Here is an 18303-nt window from a genome sequence, read left to right on the forward strand (position 1 = left end):
CCATTTGCATATGAGTAACATTAATTCCCCTTTGATTGAAGGGTGAATGCAACACAGCATAAAAAAAAAAAAAAAATTTCCCTCGTTTTCATGTTTGCTCTGAAAGGGAAATTTATACACAGGAGCAGCTGAATACTGAATGGCTGCTGTCATATGAAGAAATAGGTAGGTTTATGTGTTTATCTTTACAAGGAGCTGTTGACAGACGGAGATATGAACAACAACACTTTTGGCATCATATTCATCAGTCAGCCTCGCCGCTCTCTACCATAGTGACACTAACAAATGGCAGCGACGCATCTTATCTGCAGCTCACAAGCTGCGGAGTCATTGCTAACTCTGTCGGCTTCAACACTGTATGTTAAATTGGATTAAACTTAACACAGATGTATGTATGTATATGTACAATAATTCACATCCAGAACAGGATCAATATGTGAAAACACCCAACCCAGCTCTGACTTGCTGTGTATCGCCTATAGATATGCTCTGTTCAAGTGATTATTGGATTAGTCATTTCCATGCCTGATGGAAATATCAATCGCACCCTACGCCACAGCATATATACGACCAGTGTGAGTGCGGTGTTGTGGTCGGGGGGGTGTACAGTGTTTCTGCCCGACTGCCCGAGCTTTTGCACTCCTTGAACTTGTTACAATTCACTGTTTTAATCAAGCAGCAATCAATAGTCTCATAGATAAATATTGATTTCTCCAGAGCCAAGAATGAAACTTGAGTTATTTGACCAGCTGCATCTTAAACAGAAGAAAACATAGAAAATAAATGGACATAAGTATATGTGGATCATCAAGGCTCCATTTGTGTTTGTGTGGCCTGATATTTTTTTTTTTAGTTTCCTGGTTATTAAACATTTGTAAAGTCTTGATGATGATGTTAGGACAGGCAGGTTTCCTCCACACCAAACTGGGAAGATCATTTTGTTTGAGGTCTTTCATGCTGTGTTGAAACAGGGAGCTGACATCATCTACATTGTTCATTATATACTCTAAAGCTGCAACAGTTGTCAGTAAATGGGAAGTGAACAGGAAGCTTTTCAGGACATTTTCCACTGGTTTGTCCATTAAGATTTCACACCTTTACAACTTCATAAAAAAAAAAAAAAAAAAAAAAACAAAGACAGCAGGATGCTACAGCTCACGTGGTGTCCGTTTACTTTTGGTTTCAATGTAAACGGCAGTCTGATAGAAAAAAAACAGGAACAGATGTCCTAAGACTATGCAGATAATAAATAAGAGTGTGATAGGAAAGGGATTGGTTGCCATGGAGATTGAGGCACAAAACACGAGGACCTCTTTCTAAACAAATAAAGTGAAAGTGTCTAGAACAGCAACACAAAACATTTTAAATGTTGCACTTGTTGCAGCTTCTGGGTGTTGAAAAACATGCAAATTTTAGTCCTTCCTGTACAATACGATTTTATAGAAATATCACACTGAACTACATCACATCATATGGTAGCACCACACACAAAAAAAAAAAAATAAATGCGTATTCTTGTCCATGCTTAGCATCTGTATGCATTAGTAAGATTATGTAGCATAAGCCACAGTTTGTATGTGCTGACAGATGCAATCAGAGCCTGGCTTCTGATTCGTTTTCATAATTATGATGCGTTTGGTGTTGAACATTTTGCTGGGCTTGTGATGTTGTTCATCGCTAACCAATGCATATGTAATATGCAGAGGGGGAGACATTATAATATTATACTGTAACAACGTTTTTTAGTGCATTCATCTCATGCCTATGTGTGACCAGTCATCCTTTTCTACCCATACTCGGTGTGGGCAGTGTCATAATGTGAACGTGCACTGCAAACATTAGCAGTCAGACAGCTGCCGCACTGTGTTTAACGGATTGTTCTCATGGCTGCATGACACAGCTGGCAGTGTAAATAAAAACCACAGGTTGGGTACAAACACAGTAGTTAGTAGTTGTTGAAGTAGTTGTAGTTATCCATATAGTATCTTACTGTCTTTTTTTATGGTTGTAACCAAGTGATGAAAAACAAACAACTCTTGAAACATCTGACACGCTCTTGGCCGATGATACAGTTCCTCCTCCCTGCCAATATTTCCACTGTCACTTGTGATGCTATGGTGTGGGAAGGAGTCTAATCAATAAGCACTGCTTTCTCTTCTCAGCTTGAGTCATCTTTGCTTCTGCCCAAAAGCCACTAAACCACACTCTGTGTCACATTTGCGCACACTTGAAACCGTAACCTTTCATTGTGTGCCCCAGTCAGGACTAGTGTTGACGTACTTTTGACAGCCCGGGCTGCCTCGTGCTGCGTCCTCAGCACTGATGCTTTACAGTAGATAGATAGACCTCGTTTGATTGTATACTGTGAATTTGCCGTTGATGGATGATGGATTCGTAGCGGCGGCTCTCGGTCGGTGTTCAGAGTTATCTGCTTTTGAAATCTTTGAAATCAGCTGAGTCATGATTGCTTTGTATGAACCTTGCAAACTCTTGCACCTGATTCCGACAGCTTGGTGTCTCCAAACTCTGTGAAATGAGCACAGCGGTTAGAGAAACCACAGACACATGATGTGTATGAAGAGTGAGAAAAATGCACTTTCAGACTGCATGGAGATTACGCACACATAGAGACGACACGCAGCTACTAATGTTATATAATGCACCTTCGTCAGCGTTACACTTCGTTATGCATGGGTTAATCTCATCTTTTAGTCATGCTCTTGTAACGCTTTGACTCATCCGTCGAGGGCCGGTTTGTGGTTATAATCTGTCACTGAAAAAAAAAAAATCTTAAAGGTCACCAACAACATTTTAATGAACTTTTAACCCCTGTTATACTGTATGTCTTCGTTCCTATGGAGGTGACTCAGTTCAGTTGATATGATTATAACTACTGAATTTACTTATACAGTATGTGTGGATGAGCTGGGGCCAGTTAAGGGAATGAGTAAACCAAATCCTCTCCTGTGCTGGAGAGGATTTGTAATGCACATTCATGTTATTTGATCTAGGATTGATTGATCGGGCGCTTTAATATTCTAGTCAATAAAACAGAAACAAAGTTATACCGACAGCCTTGTAGGTTGTGAGCATTTTGTGTGGGCAGAGATTCTTAAAGTTTAATGGTTTTCTTGGAACATGTGCATGGTGTGTTGCAGTAACTGATCATCATTTATGAGTTCCAACCAAGCGGCAACCTTCGGGGCTCAAAGTTGAAGCCCATGCGGAAGTGTCAAAACTTGTAATTCACGCCGCAACCACTGGGGGCTGGCTCCAAAAGCGAGTAATTTCCCATAGACTCCCCTGTTAAAATGGCCGACTTCACAGTAGAAAACAACATGTTTACAGCCTGGTACAAAAAACCACTCTGGTCTCAGATGATAGGTTCTCTTCTAGTGTCAATTGTAGGGGGGTGAATTTTTTTACAACTCACTCGTTTCAATGGTATTCTGACTTAAAATTACGCATAATTATGGGCGTTGCCACTTGAGTGACAGACAGTTGACGTATCACAACTTGAGTTTCCTGCTTCCACGATCGCCCGCCCCCTAAACCCTGCTCGTGCTCCCCCTTTTTGTCCATATTTGGATTTTGGCGGACGTGACGCTACCAACATGGCGGCGGTCATCAACGTCCTGGAACCTCCCACCGAGCCTCAGAACGGCTCTTCGGAAACAAACGGGTGACGTCACGGAAGCTCTGTCCATAGTTTTTACTGTCAATGGTTCCAACTCTAACCTGCATATAAACAAGCTGCACAGAATGCTGGGTAACGTGAGTGGCGTAGGTCAGCTGATCATGACAAGAGCATTCAGAGGTGCTCTGTGTGCTGCGCCCACTAGACGCAATATAGCTGAAATTACTCATAATCAATGAGTCGCTGGGAAAAGCTGCAAAGTGCATTGAGCGTCTTTTTATGGCAAATAACAAAGATTGAATACCCACGTCCACGTCCCTGTTTTTTTTTTTTTTTCAGACACGGTGTGGTTAAAGCAGCATGACAGTCATCAGTAGAAGTCTTTCATCCACTTTACAGCGTGGCTTTGCAGCTCTTTGATGTCCGCTTGATGTTTGCACTGTTGTCTCACCAACAAAAAGCACTTTATTTATATTCTTCAAACTTGAGATGTCACAAGAGCAAAGTGTGAAAAGCAGCCCTTTTTCTTCACCATATCTACAGACTTGTACCCTGCAGCCCACTCAACACATGCACACATGATCACAGACGCACAAACATACACCCACACAAACATGCATGCGTATACGTGGCTTTCTGTAGGTTTGGATGTGGGTGATGCCTCTATGTCAACTCTTTCCTGTGGGGAGATTTTCCACTTGCCTTTTTTTCCACTAAAGGCTCTTGAGGGTGAGCTTTTTGAAATTAACGGCTGTTTTTTTTTTGTTTTTTTTGTGTGTGTCTGTGTGCGTGCACCAAATTGTTTCAAAGGAAACCTTGCACCACAACCCTGCCCCCCTCCTCAACTCTTCACTCCATCCGCTTCCACCGGGTCCCATTAATAATGCAGCACATAATCCGGTCCTGGGCACACGCATGCTAGAAGCCCCCCTTCTCCTGCCAATCACTGGCCTAATTAGCACAAGATCTGCCTCTTTCTGGAGCTGCTGCTGCTGCTAGAACAGCTCCGTACGTATCCTAATCCCAATCCCTGAGGGGCCACTCTCCCTCGTGGCAGTGACAGTTTTGAGAGCTTCGTTTCCATTGTGAGGTGTTTTTTTAGATACGTGCAAAAAACTGAGGTGTCTGCAAACTTGTTTCCTTGTTGATTCAGTTAATCACACAGGAAGAGGTTTAGGCTAACAGATTTTTGTATGCAGGTGAGCGTTGTCATTGTCAAGCATGTGGAAGGAAACCAGACACGCAGCAGCTTTTTTTTTTGTGTCCCGTTTACCGCCTCCTGCTCCATGTACAGTGACTGTTTATAACCTACCGAAAGGTTCCAAGCAATTATCGACAACTCACATCTGTCGGTCACAGTTTATTTTTTAATCAGAATCAGAATTACTTTATTTATCCCAGAGGGGAAATTCTTTTTTTTGTTACAGACAATAGAATTCAAAGATAAATTGAAGTATGAAATTGAAATATATAATAAATATCTAAATACCTAGATAGCATTTAAATCCCTGAGTTGTATCTAAAGAAGAAGAAACATATTTACTACTGTATAAAAACCTTTACATAGTAAAGAGCAGGACATGAATGTCCCAGTATCAATGTACAGTGTCTGAGTGACTGTCACAGTTCAGAGTTCAGTAGTTTGATTGAGACAGGCAGGAATGACTTCCTGTGTCTCTCAGTGGTGCATCATGGGAGTCGGAGTCTGTTGCTGAACAAGCTCCTGTAGCTGGTAAGCACAGTGTGGAGCGGGTGAGAGGGACAGTCCAGTATGGTCTTTATTTTGGACCACAACCTCTGTCAGAGAGTCCAACATGGCCGCCCTTCCTGGTGATTCTGTTGAGTCTGTCGATGTCCCTCACCCTCAGGCTGCTGCCCCAGCAGACAACAGCATACGTGATGGCTCCACAGACTCATAAAACATCGTCCTGCAGATGTTGAAGGACCTCAGCTGCCTCAGAAAGTAGAGGCGGCTCTGGCCCTAATGCAGTATGAAGTCCTATGGAAACATCATAATCATTGGAAGTAGCGAAAATTCACTTTTTTCCAAGAATTCACATCTGATCGAGTTGGATTTTTACAAAGCAGTCTTCATGATATTCTGTACATTATCAACAGAAACTGCGCAGATCTGCTGTAAATGTTTTTGTCATCTGACTGCTGCTCTTAAGCAAGTCAACCATGGCTTTCTAGTTGTGTTTACAAGTGGAGAATTGTTTGTTTTTCACAGATGTTAGCACAAATTGTTGTTGTTGTTGTTGTTTTAAATGTTTTAAACTGAGATTTGATCATATTTTTGGAAAGGTAAGTTCTGCCTGTTCAGAATCTTTATTAAAAGCAGACGTTTCAAACTTACAGTCAGGGTTTTGGTTCTGCAGCTGAAGCTGTTTGAGGTGAAAACCAAAATGCATCTGAGTCACGTTGAGTCACTCCCAAATGTTTATTCAAAACCGAGAATTTAATTCACAAAAGTTCTTCTCAGGCGTATCGAAGACAATATGTGCATTCACACATACACATGAGGCCTGAGATCACGACCAGATCCAGGACAGAGCTGAGACACAGCAGCCTCTGCTTCAGACATGTGAAGCAGCGAGCCCCGGTCTATAGATAACCCCAGTGTTTCTATCACATGTGCAGAGTGTTACCATATAAGACAGCAATATGACTCACTCTGCTCACTGACCTACTATGTGGGAAGTCATGATTCATGCAAGCTGCATTTAAGCAGGCACGGCCCGAAATACTCTGGCATGCTGTCACACAAACACATACACAACCATCACACACACACACACACACACATAGCTCACTTGCTCAGTCATACTCACCACCCACAGACACTGATAGGCTCAGATGCTGTCGGTAACGTACAGTTAGAGACATTAGAAAGTTGTCAGAGCAAAGACTGGAATAACAAGATGACTGGATCTCTGCTGAAGCCATTCTGAGGTAATGCCAGCTCGCAGCCTGCACTCAATTGTGTTTCCTGTGAGTTTGTATGGAGCAGTATGGAATGCATAAACCCTGGTAGAATGCAACAAGCGGCTTTAATAAGAGTTAATAATAATAATTCCTTGAGAGCAGGTTGTGTGTTTGCTTGTGAGTTATCCACTCAGTGAACTGTAGGTCTGATTGTTGTTTGTGTTGATTTTGAATGAGAGAGATTAGTCAGCAAGACATATCTATAAATAGCTTCTCGTGTTACGTGATGCGACGCCACAATGTCAACCAGATTTGGAAGATCTGAGACGGTTTTTTCAGCCAGCCATGTCTGGATGGCTTGATCATGTGAACTCTTTTCATTCAAGCATTAAACCTTCTGTCTGGATTTTTTTTCCTGATGTCACATATACATATATATATATATATATATATATATATATATATAGGTCTCAATGCATTTTTAATGCAGCACTTGCCTGCACTGGTAATGAGTGTCTTAGCGTGTAATCCAGCCGTCTTTGATATTTCCCATGCAGCTTGAGCTCCACGCTAATTGTTTCTTTTTAAAGGTAAATCTTGCCAGTGGTTTTGCGTATTGATCCACGCGGCTGAGGTCATCGCCTGGACCTCTCTAACGCTATGAGATGAAGTAGCTCTGATGTTAATTAGGCCGACTGCAGATAGGCGCTGGTTTGCGCAGAGATCAGAGTGCATTCTGGGTTCTGCTTAACTTGCTCTTTCAGCCGGTGCAATTCATCAGTGTCAGCATGCAGTAGCATAGCCCAGCACATGGTCCTAACCTGGGTTTACCCCCATTCAGCTGACCACCTGAGAGGGGAGTGTTGCTGAGGACAACCATCACAAGGAAGGATTCCAGAGCAGGTTCCTCCTTGGGTCAGACATTTAAATTATTAGATCCAGGACAGCATTCCTGCAGCTGGATCATAAATACCTCGCCTGTGTGGAGCTTTTTTCTTGTTCAGTGATTGATGCTGTGTTGCATCTGCTCAATCCCCTCTCGATCGAAGCGCAGGGAGACAGTATTGATTTCTATCTGGAGCAAAAAAGCACTCAATCTATTTGAAGATGGACTTGAGAATAATGACTCCCAGCCGTAGCCTGAAATGACTCTGTGCCCTCCATGTCAGGTTTTCCCTTCAACTTTATAGGATGCAAACTGCACCTGTCACATCTTACACACAGTTAATCTTTTTGGCTTTTGTGTTTTTTTTGTAGTGATGATGTATGACGACATTTGACTGCACGTACAAATTTATCAAACATTACAGTGAAGACGATCAGAAACAGCAATGAGTTGCTGTCATCAGGTTTCCTCGGTGTGTTGGTGAGCATCAGCAGCACGTCTCAGACGTGGCTGTCCTGCATAATTATCTCAATCAATATCAGCAACTCAGTGACCTTCTGAAGGGTTGTTTACCCTGTCGTCAACGTGGAGAATAGGACGCCTCAGACATGACAAAACCCAAAATTGCTACTCTTAAATCTAAAAGATTTAGATTTTAGTTGCTGGGAACAAAAAAAAAACCCAGATTGAACAGTGTAATTGCATCATAGCCTGAGAGACATCAGAACAAGCTAGGAGTTCTGACCCCATCCTTATTAACATTTTTATTACAGCCCAGATAAAGCAGTCCCTGTTTAATCAACGCCTCCGCCTCATGTCTTCATCTGAACTTTGTAATGAACCATTAACATATTTTTGATGATCTGTGCGATTTGTCTGAGGGGGGAAGGATGAACAGCACCTTTTGATAAATATTACAGGAGACCACATGCGGTGCGTGATCCTTATGCTGCACGGTCAGTGTAAAAATACACATTTTGCATAGATCTATGCATTAAGCAGAGAATCTGTGCGTCTGTGCTGTAGATTTCTTGGCGGCCTTTTATCTGATCTACTTCATACATGGTGTAATTGCTGTATTGCTGTAAGTGCAGCATTGACTTTGAAGTTGTTTGCATAATTGGTCATCATAGTTTTGCCCTCTTTCACAACGGCAGAGCAGTCAGACCTAGTTAGAGAAACTCTGTGTTTCTCTTCCACAAGGAGCGCTAAGATTAACTCTGTGTCAGATACCATGGTAACCTCACTGCACTTCAGTAAACATCCTTTTTTATTTAACCATTCAGTCAATATCACAGCACATATCCGAATGAATTAAGTTGCATAAGTCTTTACTAGTCTAAGAAATCATTTATATACACTCTTAGATATACTTTTTTTGAACAAACTGTGATCAGTGTAGCTGTCTCTGACCTTAAAATGGCACCGCCTTGATATTCAGATACAGATACTTTTACTACTTTAAGTTAACTTAAAAGTAAGTACTTAAGACTTTTACTTAAGTCGGATTGTTGATGTAGCACTTTTTTTTACTGAGTAACTGTACTTTTACTTAAGTACCAAGCTTCAGTACTTCCTCCACCACTGACAAAAAGTAATCTAAGGTTATGAGGAAGCAGTTTCATTTGGGGAAATGAAACCTATACCCAATCTGCATGTGGAATTATTGAAAGTGTGTATTAAGAGTAGATATAACTGATAAAGCACCTCAGAACGCCACAGGAGGACCTTCCTGCCAGTGGCCATCAGACTGTGTAACTCCTCCTCTCTCTGTAGGGAGAACAGCTAGGGATTAATAAAGTTTTATCTTATATTAGACCAACCTCAAATTCCATGTAATAGACACTCTGGATTGGGGACCCCCTATTTACCTAGCCATCATCATCACCATCATCATCACCATCCATGCTGACATTTGCCGCCTCGTACGGCTCCAAGGGCATTTGGTCCTGTGGCCTAATTTGATCGTTCCAATTAAAACCATGTTCATCCCCGGTGTAATTACAGTCATCTGGCTGGAGTCCTCCCCTTAATTGTGCACAGTGACACAGTGTTCATGTTAGTTTCCCTCTGACTGTACTGGCTCAGTGGATAATGTTATTAGAGTGTAGCACCAGCAGTTGAGCCTAATCTTGTTTATTACAGGGAGCCACAGGGCGCATATGTATTTTGTCACAGTCATGCTGTGTAGATGTTCCACCCGTATTAAAAAATAAATAAAAAATAAAAAGGTATTGGTATGAATGTCCTGCAGTAAGCTCTGTGAATTTGTGTCGTTTGCAACAACTCATCACTTGCAGCAGGTGTCCATGAAAGTGCCTTGGGCCTCACTCTGTGCCGTTTTGACGCTAATCCGTTAGCAAAAGGTGGAAAATACATACTAGGACGTTTAATTAATGTTGAAAAGAGTAAGAGTAGGAATGTTTGTGTCAGTCAGTCATTGTGTTTTAAGTGTCTCTCATCCACAGAGCCCAGCGTTGTTCATTTTGTCCTTATAGCTACTTGTTGGATTTCATTTTTTGAGGTGGATATTATGCTAAAAAGAAAGCCTTTTCCTTCATGCTTGGATATTCAAGGTTATTTTTTGAAGGCGTCATGATGGAGCAGTCATCTGACCAGTGAGTCAGGAGCACTTTGAGATTCGTCTGCCGCTGTCTCAGAACAGTCACTTGTGATTCTGTGTTTCTGACAATAGACAGTTCAGAGACAGTTCACTGAACCTGTTTAGGAGACTTGCGGTGAGTCTTGTGTTTGTTGATTTCAAAAGGAGAAATGATCAATATTGTCACACTTAATGTCACCACACTAAACAAAGGACACATTGGTCACAAGCCACTCGTCCTTACAGGTTTTCTGGACACTTGTCTGGGTCTCAGCAGTAAACTTTTTGAAGCTAAGGTGTGCTGACGTTTCTACTGCCAGGTGACTTTTCATGCATGCTGTGCCACCAGTGTAAGCTAAACACACACTCTGCATCTGTCTCATATGTCAGCTGAGGTCTTTAACAGCCAAGAATTGGTCAAATATTTGAATCCCTGCCTGCATAACAATACGTAGTCCTGCAGAAGAGCTTAACACAGCAGAACACCTACGTACTGGCTCTCATTGGTGCTGTTGCTTTATGGGGAAATGTAAATAAGTGCAGAGTTGTGCTGCTACATATAATCCGTGCCTATAGAAGACTCACTAAAGGCTCCTCGGAGGAATCTGTTGTGGTTTTGAACGCTCTCCAGAACGGCAACATGATGTTTTTTAATGACGGGAGCAATCACACCCCTGCCACTGGGGGCTCAGCCTGTCCGCCCTCGCCCCTCTCTATATTTCATTCCGTCATGTTCCAGCCCCGCCTCTTCCTTCCTCACACCCTGCACATTACACTGCTCAGACCCAGGGACACACATCACCGAGCACATTATACCTCACTGCCGCACATTACCCCTCCTACTGAAAGCCCCCCAAACCAACACCACATCATGCGATAGTCGGGCCAAAGCTGACTCAAACATTCTGCGGTGTATCCTGTTCGTCTCATTCTTTTCTTCCTTCGTGCTTCGTTTGTTTCACTCCTAAAATGAAAGTGTAGTGCTAGAAAAATGATCTAACCCTAACCTCTAAGTATCTCTCGCTGTGTTTCAACACTAATAATCAGACACCTGCTGGTGATCCTGCGATCCAGATCTGGAAATCATTGCTCATAATGTGTGTGACGGAGGGAACAATGCCACAGAAAGCCTAGGGGACCTATTAAAACCACTTGTAGTCATTGCTTTGGCACCTGGTAATTAGTCAATGTGATGTTTTGTGTGAAATGGTCATCATGGACAAAACAAACATTGTTCAATAGTCTGTTGAATTATGAGGGTTTTATTAAGTGTACAGTGCAATTTGAATGCAATTTCCCTTTCCATTCAAGAAATATGATTATGATTAATTAATTGAAAGCATGTAAATATTTATCCCAGGGGGAAATTGCTTAAAGTTAGAAATATAAAATAACGTAAGGTAAAATAGCAAGTAAATAAAATACTAATTCTATACAATAATACGTCAAGTCAAAACATTGATATAATTAATATTATTATTATAATTATAATTAAGCACTTAAGATAATGTTCCTTAAATTGAATTCATGGAATATACGTGACTGATCAATTGGCAGGAAGAAGCAGCAGGTAACACAGGAAACACAGTGAGGGCTGAACATAATGACAGCGTTGCTAAGCACAGGATGCTACCAGCAGCTTCTCCTCCCTCTGCAGCTCGTGTACAGTACGGCGGCGTTTCACCGCTTTAAGTGGTGCACCGTAGCGCCACAAGCCGTAATTGCTGTAATGGGGAGCGTAGATCTAACGGGTCTCCAGCCACATTAGTCTTCATCAGCCTCCCTCAGATCAGCAGGCTCGCTCCAGGAGCAGCCCAGCGCTGTGCGCTGAAGTCAGCTCTGACCGCCGCTGGAGTGTGCTCATCACCATCACGGTGCGCTTTTGATCTGATATCTGCACAGGAATGTTACAGGGATCGGCATTAGTGGAGCAAAAAGAGCTGCCGTCAACAACTGACCCTGCAAGAAACAGAAAAGAAAAACCTTTTGCATCCATCAGCACTTCTAATCAGAATCCTGCCACAGCCTGCTATTTTGTGGTGTGTGTGTGTGTGTGTGTGTGTGTGTGTGTGTGCACGCCTTGTATTTGTGTCATCTGTACATTTTCCTCCCACTGCAACAAACCGTCTGAAGTTCAAGTGAAGCGAATGTTCATTCCAGGGTAGAAATAGCATGTTTAGATTGCTCTGAACCTCGCAACCGCATCTGGAAACATTATTCTTGGAAGACAGGTCATTATCCTGGGAAACCAACTGAGAAATGTTTGGTGGAAATAAGCACACTATACAACAGTTGGACCCGCCAGAACCACAGTCTGGACTGATATACTTGTTCCACAACAGCACCCCCACCCCACCTTCACCTCCTCACTGTGTGTTTGTAGACTCCTCCAGTCAAGTCAACAACTGCACAGGGCTTTAAAGCCAGCTCAGGGTTTTCATTTTCCTCGTTATGGTTTGTACATATTTACCTGTAAACTTCAAAAATGGCTCATGCAGTTGCAGAAATGTGTATTTTTAATCTGCAGCTCCCTCGCCTTGACAGCTGAAACACTCGATAGACTGAAAAAGACAACCATAGACAGTGTATAACTATGGATGAGGTTTTTGTGATGTCACCTCCCTGACATACAGGCATGGAGGTTTATTGGGTTTGACTTGTTTTTGGAGCCCAGCACATGGTCCTAACCTAATGTGGCTTAAGCAGGATTCGGCCACATCCAGATCAATCCAGATGTGTTTTTTCTGAGTGTGAACACCTCGAATCCGGCTGTCTCCAGTTTGATTTCAATCAATTGGCTCAAATGCGGCTCAGGTGTGAACGCAAATGTGGCGAGCGAATCCGGCTAGCGGCACGCTACTTCCGGTTAGTGACATGCTACTTCCGGTTAGCGATGTGCTACTTCCGGTTCACGGGCCACGACACGGGACAAAAAACCACATGACGCATGCGCACACGCGGTCCTACCTCGGCATGAACGGACTCTGTATATTACGAGGCGCCACCTAGTGGTTTGGAGGACAGCAAACATGCTGGATGAAGCCGGATTGAGTGCGGACACAAGTGTGTGCTAGGCAGATTTGAAAACGGGTCTGAACACATCCAGCTTAAAGGCTGTCTGGGCTCAATCCTACTCTAGCTGGAATGACTTTCTCCAGTGTGAACGGGGCCTTTGACAGCTCTTCTTCACTGCGTTGTTCAACCTGTCTTTTTCCTGTACACCGGAGCCTGATTGATAGATATGTCTGCCAATTTCTCGATTGGTATTGGCCTTTTGGTACAAATGAAAAATGTGGGCCGGCCTTTTTGTTGCAGGACATGATGCAGAGAGGGATTCTTTTGCTTTTGTACTTCAGCAGTACTCCTGATTGTTTATTTAATGGTGGGATGTTAGCTGTGCTTCCTCATATCTCTTTTACACTTCTCCTCTGGAGCTCCAGCTGGACTTATTCTTGAGGACACTTATTCTTGAGGCTCCTCCAAGCAGCTCCATCAGTTCTAACTGTTCTTGGTGGGGAGTACGTGTCCCGTATCCCCCTGCTTGGAGGAGCAGCTTCATCAAAAAAAACTCTACAAGTCTGGTCGCCCTGCTTCGAGCTCCTGAAAGTGACAGGAAGTTTTCTGGGGAAATCTAATTTGGAGTTCGGCAAAAAAAAAAAAGTAGGACAAAAAGACAAAGTCACCTCATGCCAACCGTTTATTTTGAACTCATCCAGTGAAATAGCTCACATTCAATTAAGATTGAAGATATCTGTTGAGACTTTAACTCCTAAACGCCTGACACAAACACAGCGGACGCTGACGGTCATCTGCATGCACCAGATGACAGGGAAATTAATTTCCAACTTGTAAACACGAGCCCACACATAGCAGGGGGACATCTCAGCACAGAGTATGGTCATAATATAAAGGCCCTTTGAGCAGCTGTGTGTGAGGGAAGATAGCTCAGTGTTTGTCTTGCGGGGCAGAATGGAACATTTGGCAGAGAGACTGTTCCACAGGAACACGTGCTTTTATGATCCCAGAGCTGAGCGTCTTGGGGTTTGAGTGTGGAGTCAAACTGACGTACTCCAGTCCGACAGCAAAGATAGAGCATGTCATTTATTTTTTACACCTGAGGGTTGCAGATGGAGGGGGGACATCAGTGTCCTGCAGTCAAATCCAAGGATGGATTATCAGCCGACCGGCCCGAGGGTCTGAGCCACTTTGTCTTGTGATGATTGCCTTTGTTTGAATAAATTAGTCCCGTTTAAATTTCAGTATGGAGTGAGTGTCAGGACCGTAGATGGACAAACCTGTGTGTGGGTTCTAGAGAGATTAAATGTGAAGGAAAGCCCAAGTGGAGCTGCAGACAGACAGGCAGGGTTAAAGGCTCAATATCATTGAAATATGTGAGAAAAGACCCAAAACATTTTTTGTAACAAAGTTGTGATCATGGTTTATCATGGTTTATTTTCTCCTGTTGGAGCCAGCCTGAAGTGGCCACTTGTTTTTGCTGCACTCTCAGGATGTAGTTTCCCTCTTCTTAGCATAACAAACAGAATCTGCATGTATGTGTAACTCAAACCTAATATTTTGTAACTGTATACAAATGGATAATCAGCCCTGTGCTGTACTTAAATTCTTCTTCTGCTTCTGATAATGTTCTCTCGCTGCTCAGCATACCTTTACAGTGAGTCCTCAGATTACAAACACATGTGGAACCTCTACAGAAAACAAAGTGCAGCGCTTCAGACTCTTTCATTCACATTTTAATAAAAGTTCATAGGCGTATGGATAAAGCTGTGTGGGTAATATACATGTGATCTGACAGTGAAGAGAGATATTTTGTGCAGGGACACACTGGGTTTTAAACATTAAAGAGGCAGAGGGAGCACGTGAAGCAGCAGCAGTCAGTCAGGCTTGTATGTGTTGAATCATGAGGCTGGCTGCAGCAGACCGCTGGGGCTGATGTCAGCCCTGCGGTATGCGCTCGCTGGGCTCGGCTGTAAGCTGACCCCCCACTGTTGTGCTTCTATTTCCAGGGCGTGAGCGGAATGTCCGTGGATGAGAAGCCTGAAGCCCCCATGTATGTGTATGAGTCGACGGTTCATTGTACCAATATCCTCCTCTGCCTCAACGACCAGCGGAAGCAGGATATCCTGTGCGATGTGACTGTCCTGGTGGAGGGCAAGGAGTTCCGAGGGCACCGGGCCGTGCTGGCTGCCTGCAGCGAGTATTTCCTCCAGGCGCTGGTGGCCCAGGCGGAAAATGGCTTGGTCGTTAGTCTTCCTGAAGAGGTAGGTCCATCAAACATGCAGTTTCCCTGACAGGTTTTCCTTGCAGGGGTGGAAAGGCCGCCGACTTTTTTTTAACAATGCATCACAAAAACATTCGACTGAGGCCTTCAATCCGTTCTAGCGTCCGGCAATAACACAACTCACTGAACACGCACTCACTGAACACGCACACAGGTTCACTCCACTCACTGACTCATTTTGAACCAGAATATCATTCAACTGTATGGAAACAGCACAATCGTGGTTATGTATAGCGAGAACTTTTTGTGCAGTGTAACACTGCCGTAAAGCCGTAAATGTTTGTTCTCTTTGCATTTTTACAGCCAAGTTTTTACAACTGACTCAGGCAGTTAGTCAGTGATTTTGTGTTACATAACTGCTGGAGTCATTCGCGGCTTTTAGTTACAATCACACAGATTTTTATTGGTTTATTTTGAATTTTCTGAGGGTCTAACTAGCCTCACCTAGACGAGGATATATCAATTTATCCTTTTACATATCCTTTATCGGAATACTCTGACAGTTCTGACTTCACATGAAATATCTGGCATCTCTTGTGCAGCTACAGCAGTTTGAAATAAACTAGAATCATCATTCATCAGTGTCAAATACCTACTTTTAATTTCACCAAAGAACCACTTGGAAATGTCTCAGACACACAGTCTAGACATTGTTAATGTGGTAAATGACTCTTCTAGTTAGAAAAGGCTGATTTTTAATGGAATATATACAAAGCAGCCATCACTCCTGTGTTCTAATGCTACATTGTGTTAGCTAAGGCTAATTGATGATTAGAACACTCTTGTGAAATGATGTTAGCGCAGCTGATCAGAGAAGCTGTAGACCCGGCCTGGTGACCCCAAACCTTTGAATCGTAGTGTAGCTTAAATTGGCTTAAAAATACTGGTAGGAGGTTTAAGAGCAATAATTGTGAAAATATAAATATTACATTAGTTGTAATTTGTCTTAGATTGCAGCTTAGAGTCCTGGTGGAGCCGGAGGTTTTCCCCAGAAGTCTCACATTAAGTTCAAGTCTCTTCTCAAGTACTTCTCAACTTCAACTTTTATCGATTTATTTTTGATTACTTGTCTATATGCAGTGTTGTTGTTTTGGTCGTATAAACAGGTGGCAGAAAAACGGCGTTTTAATTTCAACTGTCATCCACAGCAGCATAAAGACTCAGTATAAAGGTGTGACCAAGTGCATTATTGAGCCTATAGGGCTGTGATTGCCAATTAGCACCCGTCAGCTGCCACCACCGTCACACGTAGCACTTTTGCGGTGAGATTAACGCCACCTCGGCACTCATCAGGTTCAATAACGCTCCCCGCTGTTGCTCACCTCAGCTCTCGCGCTGTCACTTTAAACTGGTCCACCTCAGAGCTCCTCCTGCTTGAACACATGATGAAAGCTCCCCTCTGACATATTGATGTCACACACCACAGATATTGCTACATACATGTGCTGCTGTGAAAACTGGGGCACATCCCGCATGTGCTGTGGAGCTGCGGCTCATTGCTGGGGCCAGTGCATTAATAAAGTAACGCCTGTCAAACGACTTTTGTCGCCGCGCTCATTGAAAAAGACGTCAGCGTCAGATTGTCGTCTTATATAAAGTGAGCAGACTTTTTTCTCCCCCCCTTCCTTAACTCAAAGAATGACTGCAGGGAACGGCGCCTCGGCGTTCAAAGCAGCATCCCTCTCATTCACGGGGCGCCTGTATGAATAATGCATGAGCTGCTGTGTGTTTCAGGTGTGAGATGGAGTGTGGAAAGTAACATCTTTCAATGACTGTCTCTTTAATGTGCCAGAGAGAGAGAGGGAGAGATATTCAGGTTGAGGCTTTAACTAAGCCTCTTTCTCTTTGTCCAGCCCAGTTTAATTTGACATATTTTTTTATTATTTTTATTCTAACACACAATAAGTGTGTTCATATATTTGATCATTTAGTGCATATCGCTGGTGCATTCCTTTTAATATTGTCTCATTTGTCTACATACATGTATAGCAAGTGACAGAAAATAAGACAAATGTGCACCTCCTCATCATAAAAAGTGAAATCCTCCTTTTTCCCTGCCTCCATCAGCAAGTTGTACGTCTCTGTCTGGCTGTCAAGGCTACATCACAGGCCCCGTCAGGGTGAAATATTATTCCACTGATGGTGCCTATCAAGTTTTTTAAGGTCCCCTGTCACCCTTTGCTTTACGGTCAGTGGCTGAGGTCTGCTGACGCATCCCCTGCCTCCAGTCTGTGCTCCGTCTTCTCTCGGATGCTGGGGGCAGGGCTGGGTCTCCTCTCAGCCCCCACCGAGCCTTAGGCTCTGTTCTGCTCCGTACGTTTTTGCAACACTCGGCCGACACTCGGCTGTCCGACTGTGGTCAAGTATTTGCTCCAGCAGCCACATAAGACCGCCACCTATGTATGTGCATAACAAAGGGCAAATCCTTGGCTGCCACAGGGAGAAAGAGGAGGAGGAGGAGGAGGGGGTTATTTGTGCGGATGAAACAAAGACCACCTCCCCCCACCACCACCTTCATCACCCCTCTCTCGTGGCCTCTGGAGTAGCTGGGGCTGGCGCGGATGAGTGACATCATCTATATCTAATGTGATTGTAGGCTTGCACAGGGGCCAGCCAGTTTCATTGTTGCTCATCACATCATGGGAGCAAAACAATCCAGCTTTATGTCAGCACAGCCGTCCTCCCCTGGCCGGCCAGCAGGGGGGGAGGAGAACGATGTTCACGTCGCTCCCTTTACATCATGGTTCTTCTGAGTGTAAAACAAAAGCAGATTCATAAGAACGGGGGTGTAGGAGAGTGCAGACGAGCAGCTATTACTACAACAAACTGCAACGAACTGCATGCAACAATTAACACCATGATCACACTGCAGCCAGTTGGTGTGTCCTCCTGATATTGCAACAGATATCTTAATTACTTCAACTTGAGTCAAGCGACCCAGCACACAGTCCTTC

At 43.4% G+C, this 18303-nt stretch overlaps 1 protein-coding gene across 2 annotated transcripts in view; it reads left to right on the plus strand.

Annotated features, from left to right (window-relative positions):
• The window catches only part of bach2b (BACH transcriptional regulator 2b), a 71738-nt gene that overhangs the window by 35128 nt on the left and 18307 nt on the right, over nt 1–18303 (plus strand). For both annotated transcript variants that reach the window (XM_028397061.1, XM_028397062.1), the window contains one exon: nt 15075–15329. In XM_028397061.1, coding sequence (XP_028252862.1) covers nt 15075–15329 — 255 coding nt within the window. The remainder of the gene's footprint in view (nt 1–15074; nt 15330–18303) is intronic.

Source organism: Parambassis ranga, chromosome 24, assembly GCF_900634625.1.
Source record: "Parambassis ranga chromosome 24, fParRan2.1, whole genome shotgun sequence".
NCBI lineage: Eukaryota > Metazoa > Chordata > Actinopteri > Ambassidae > Parambassis > Parambassis ranga.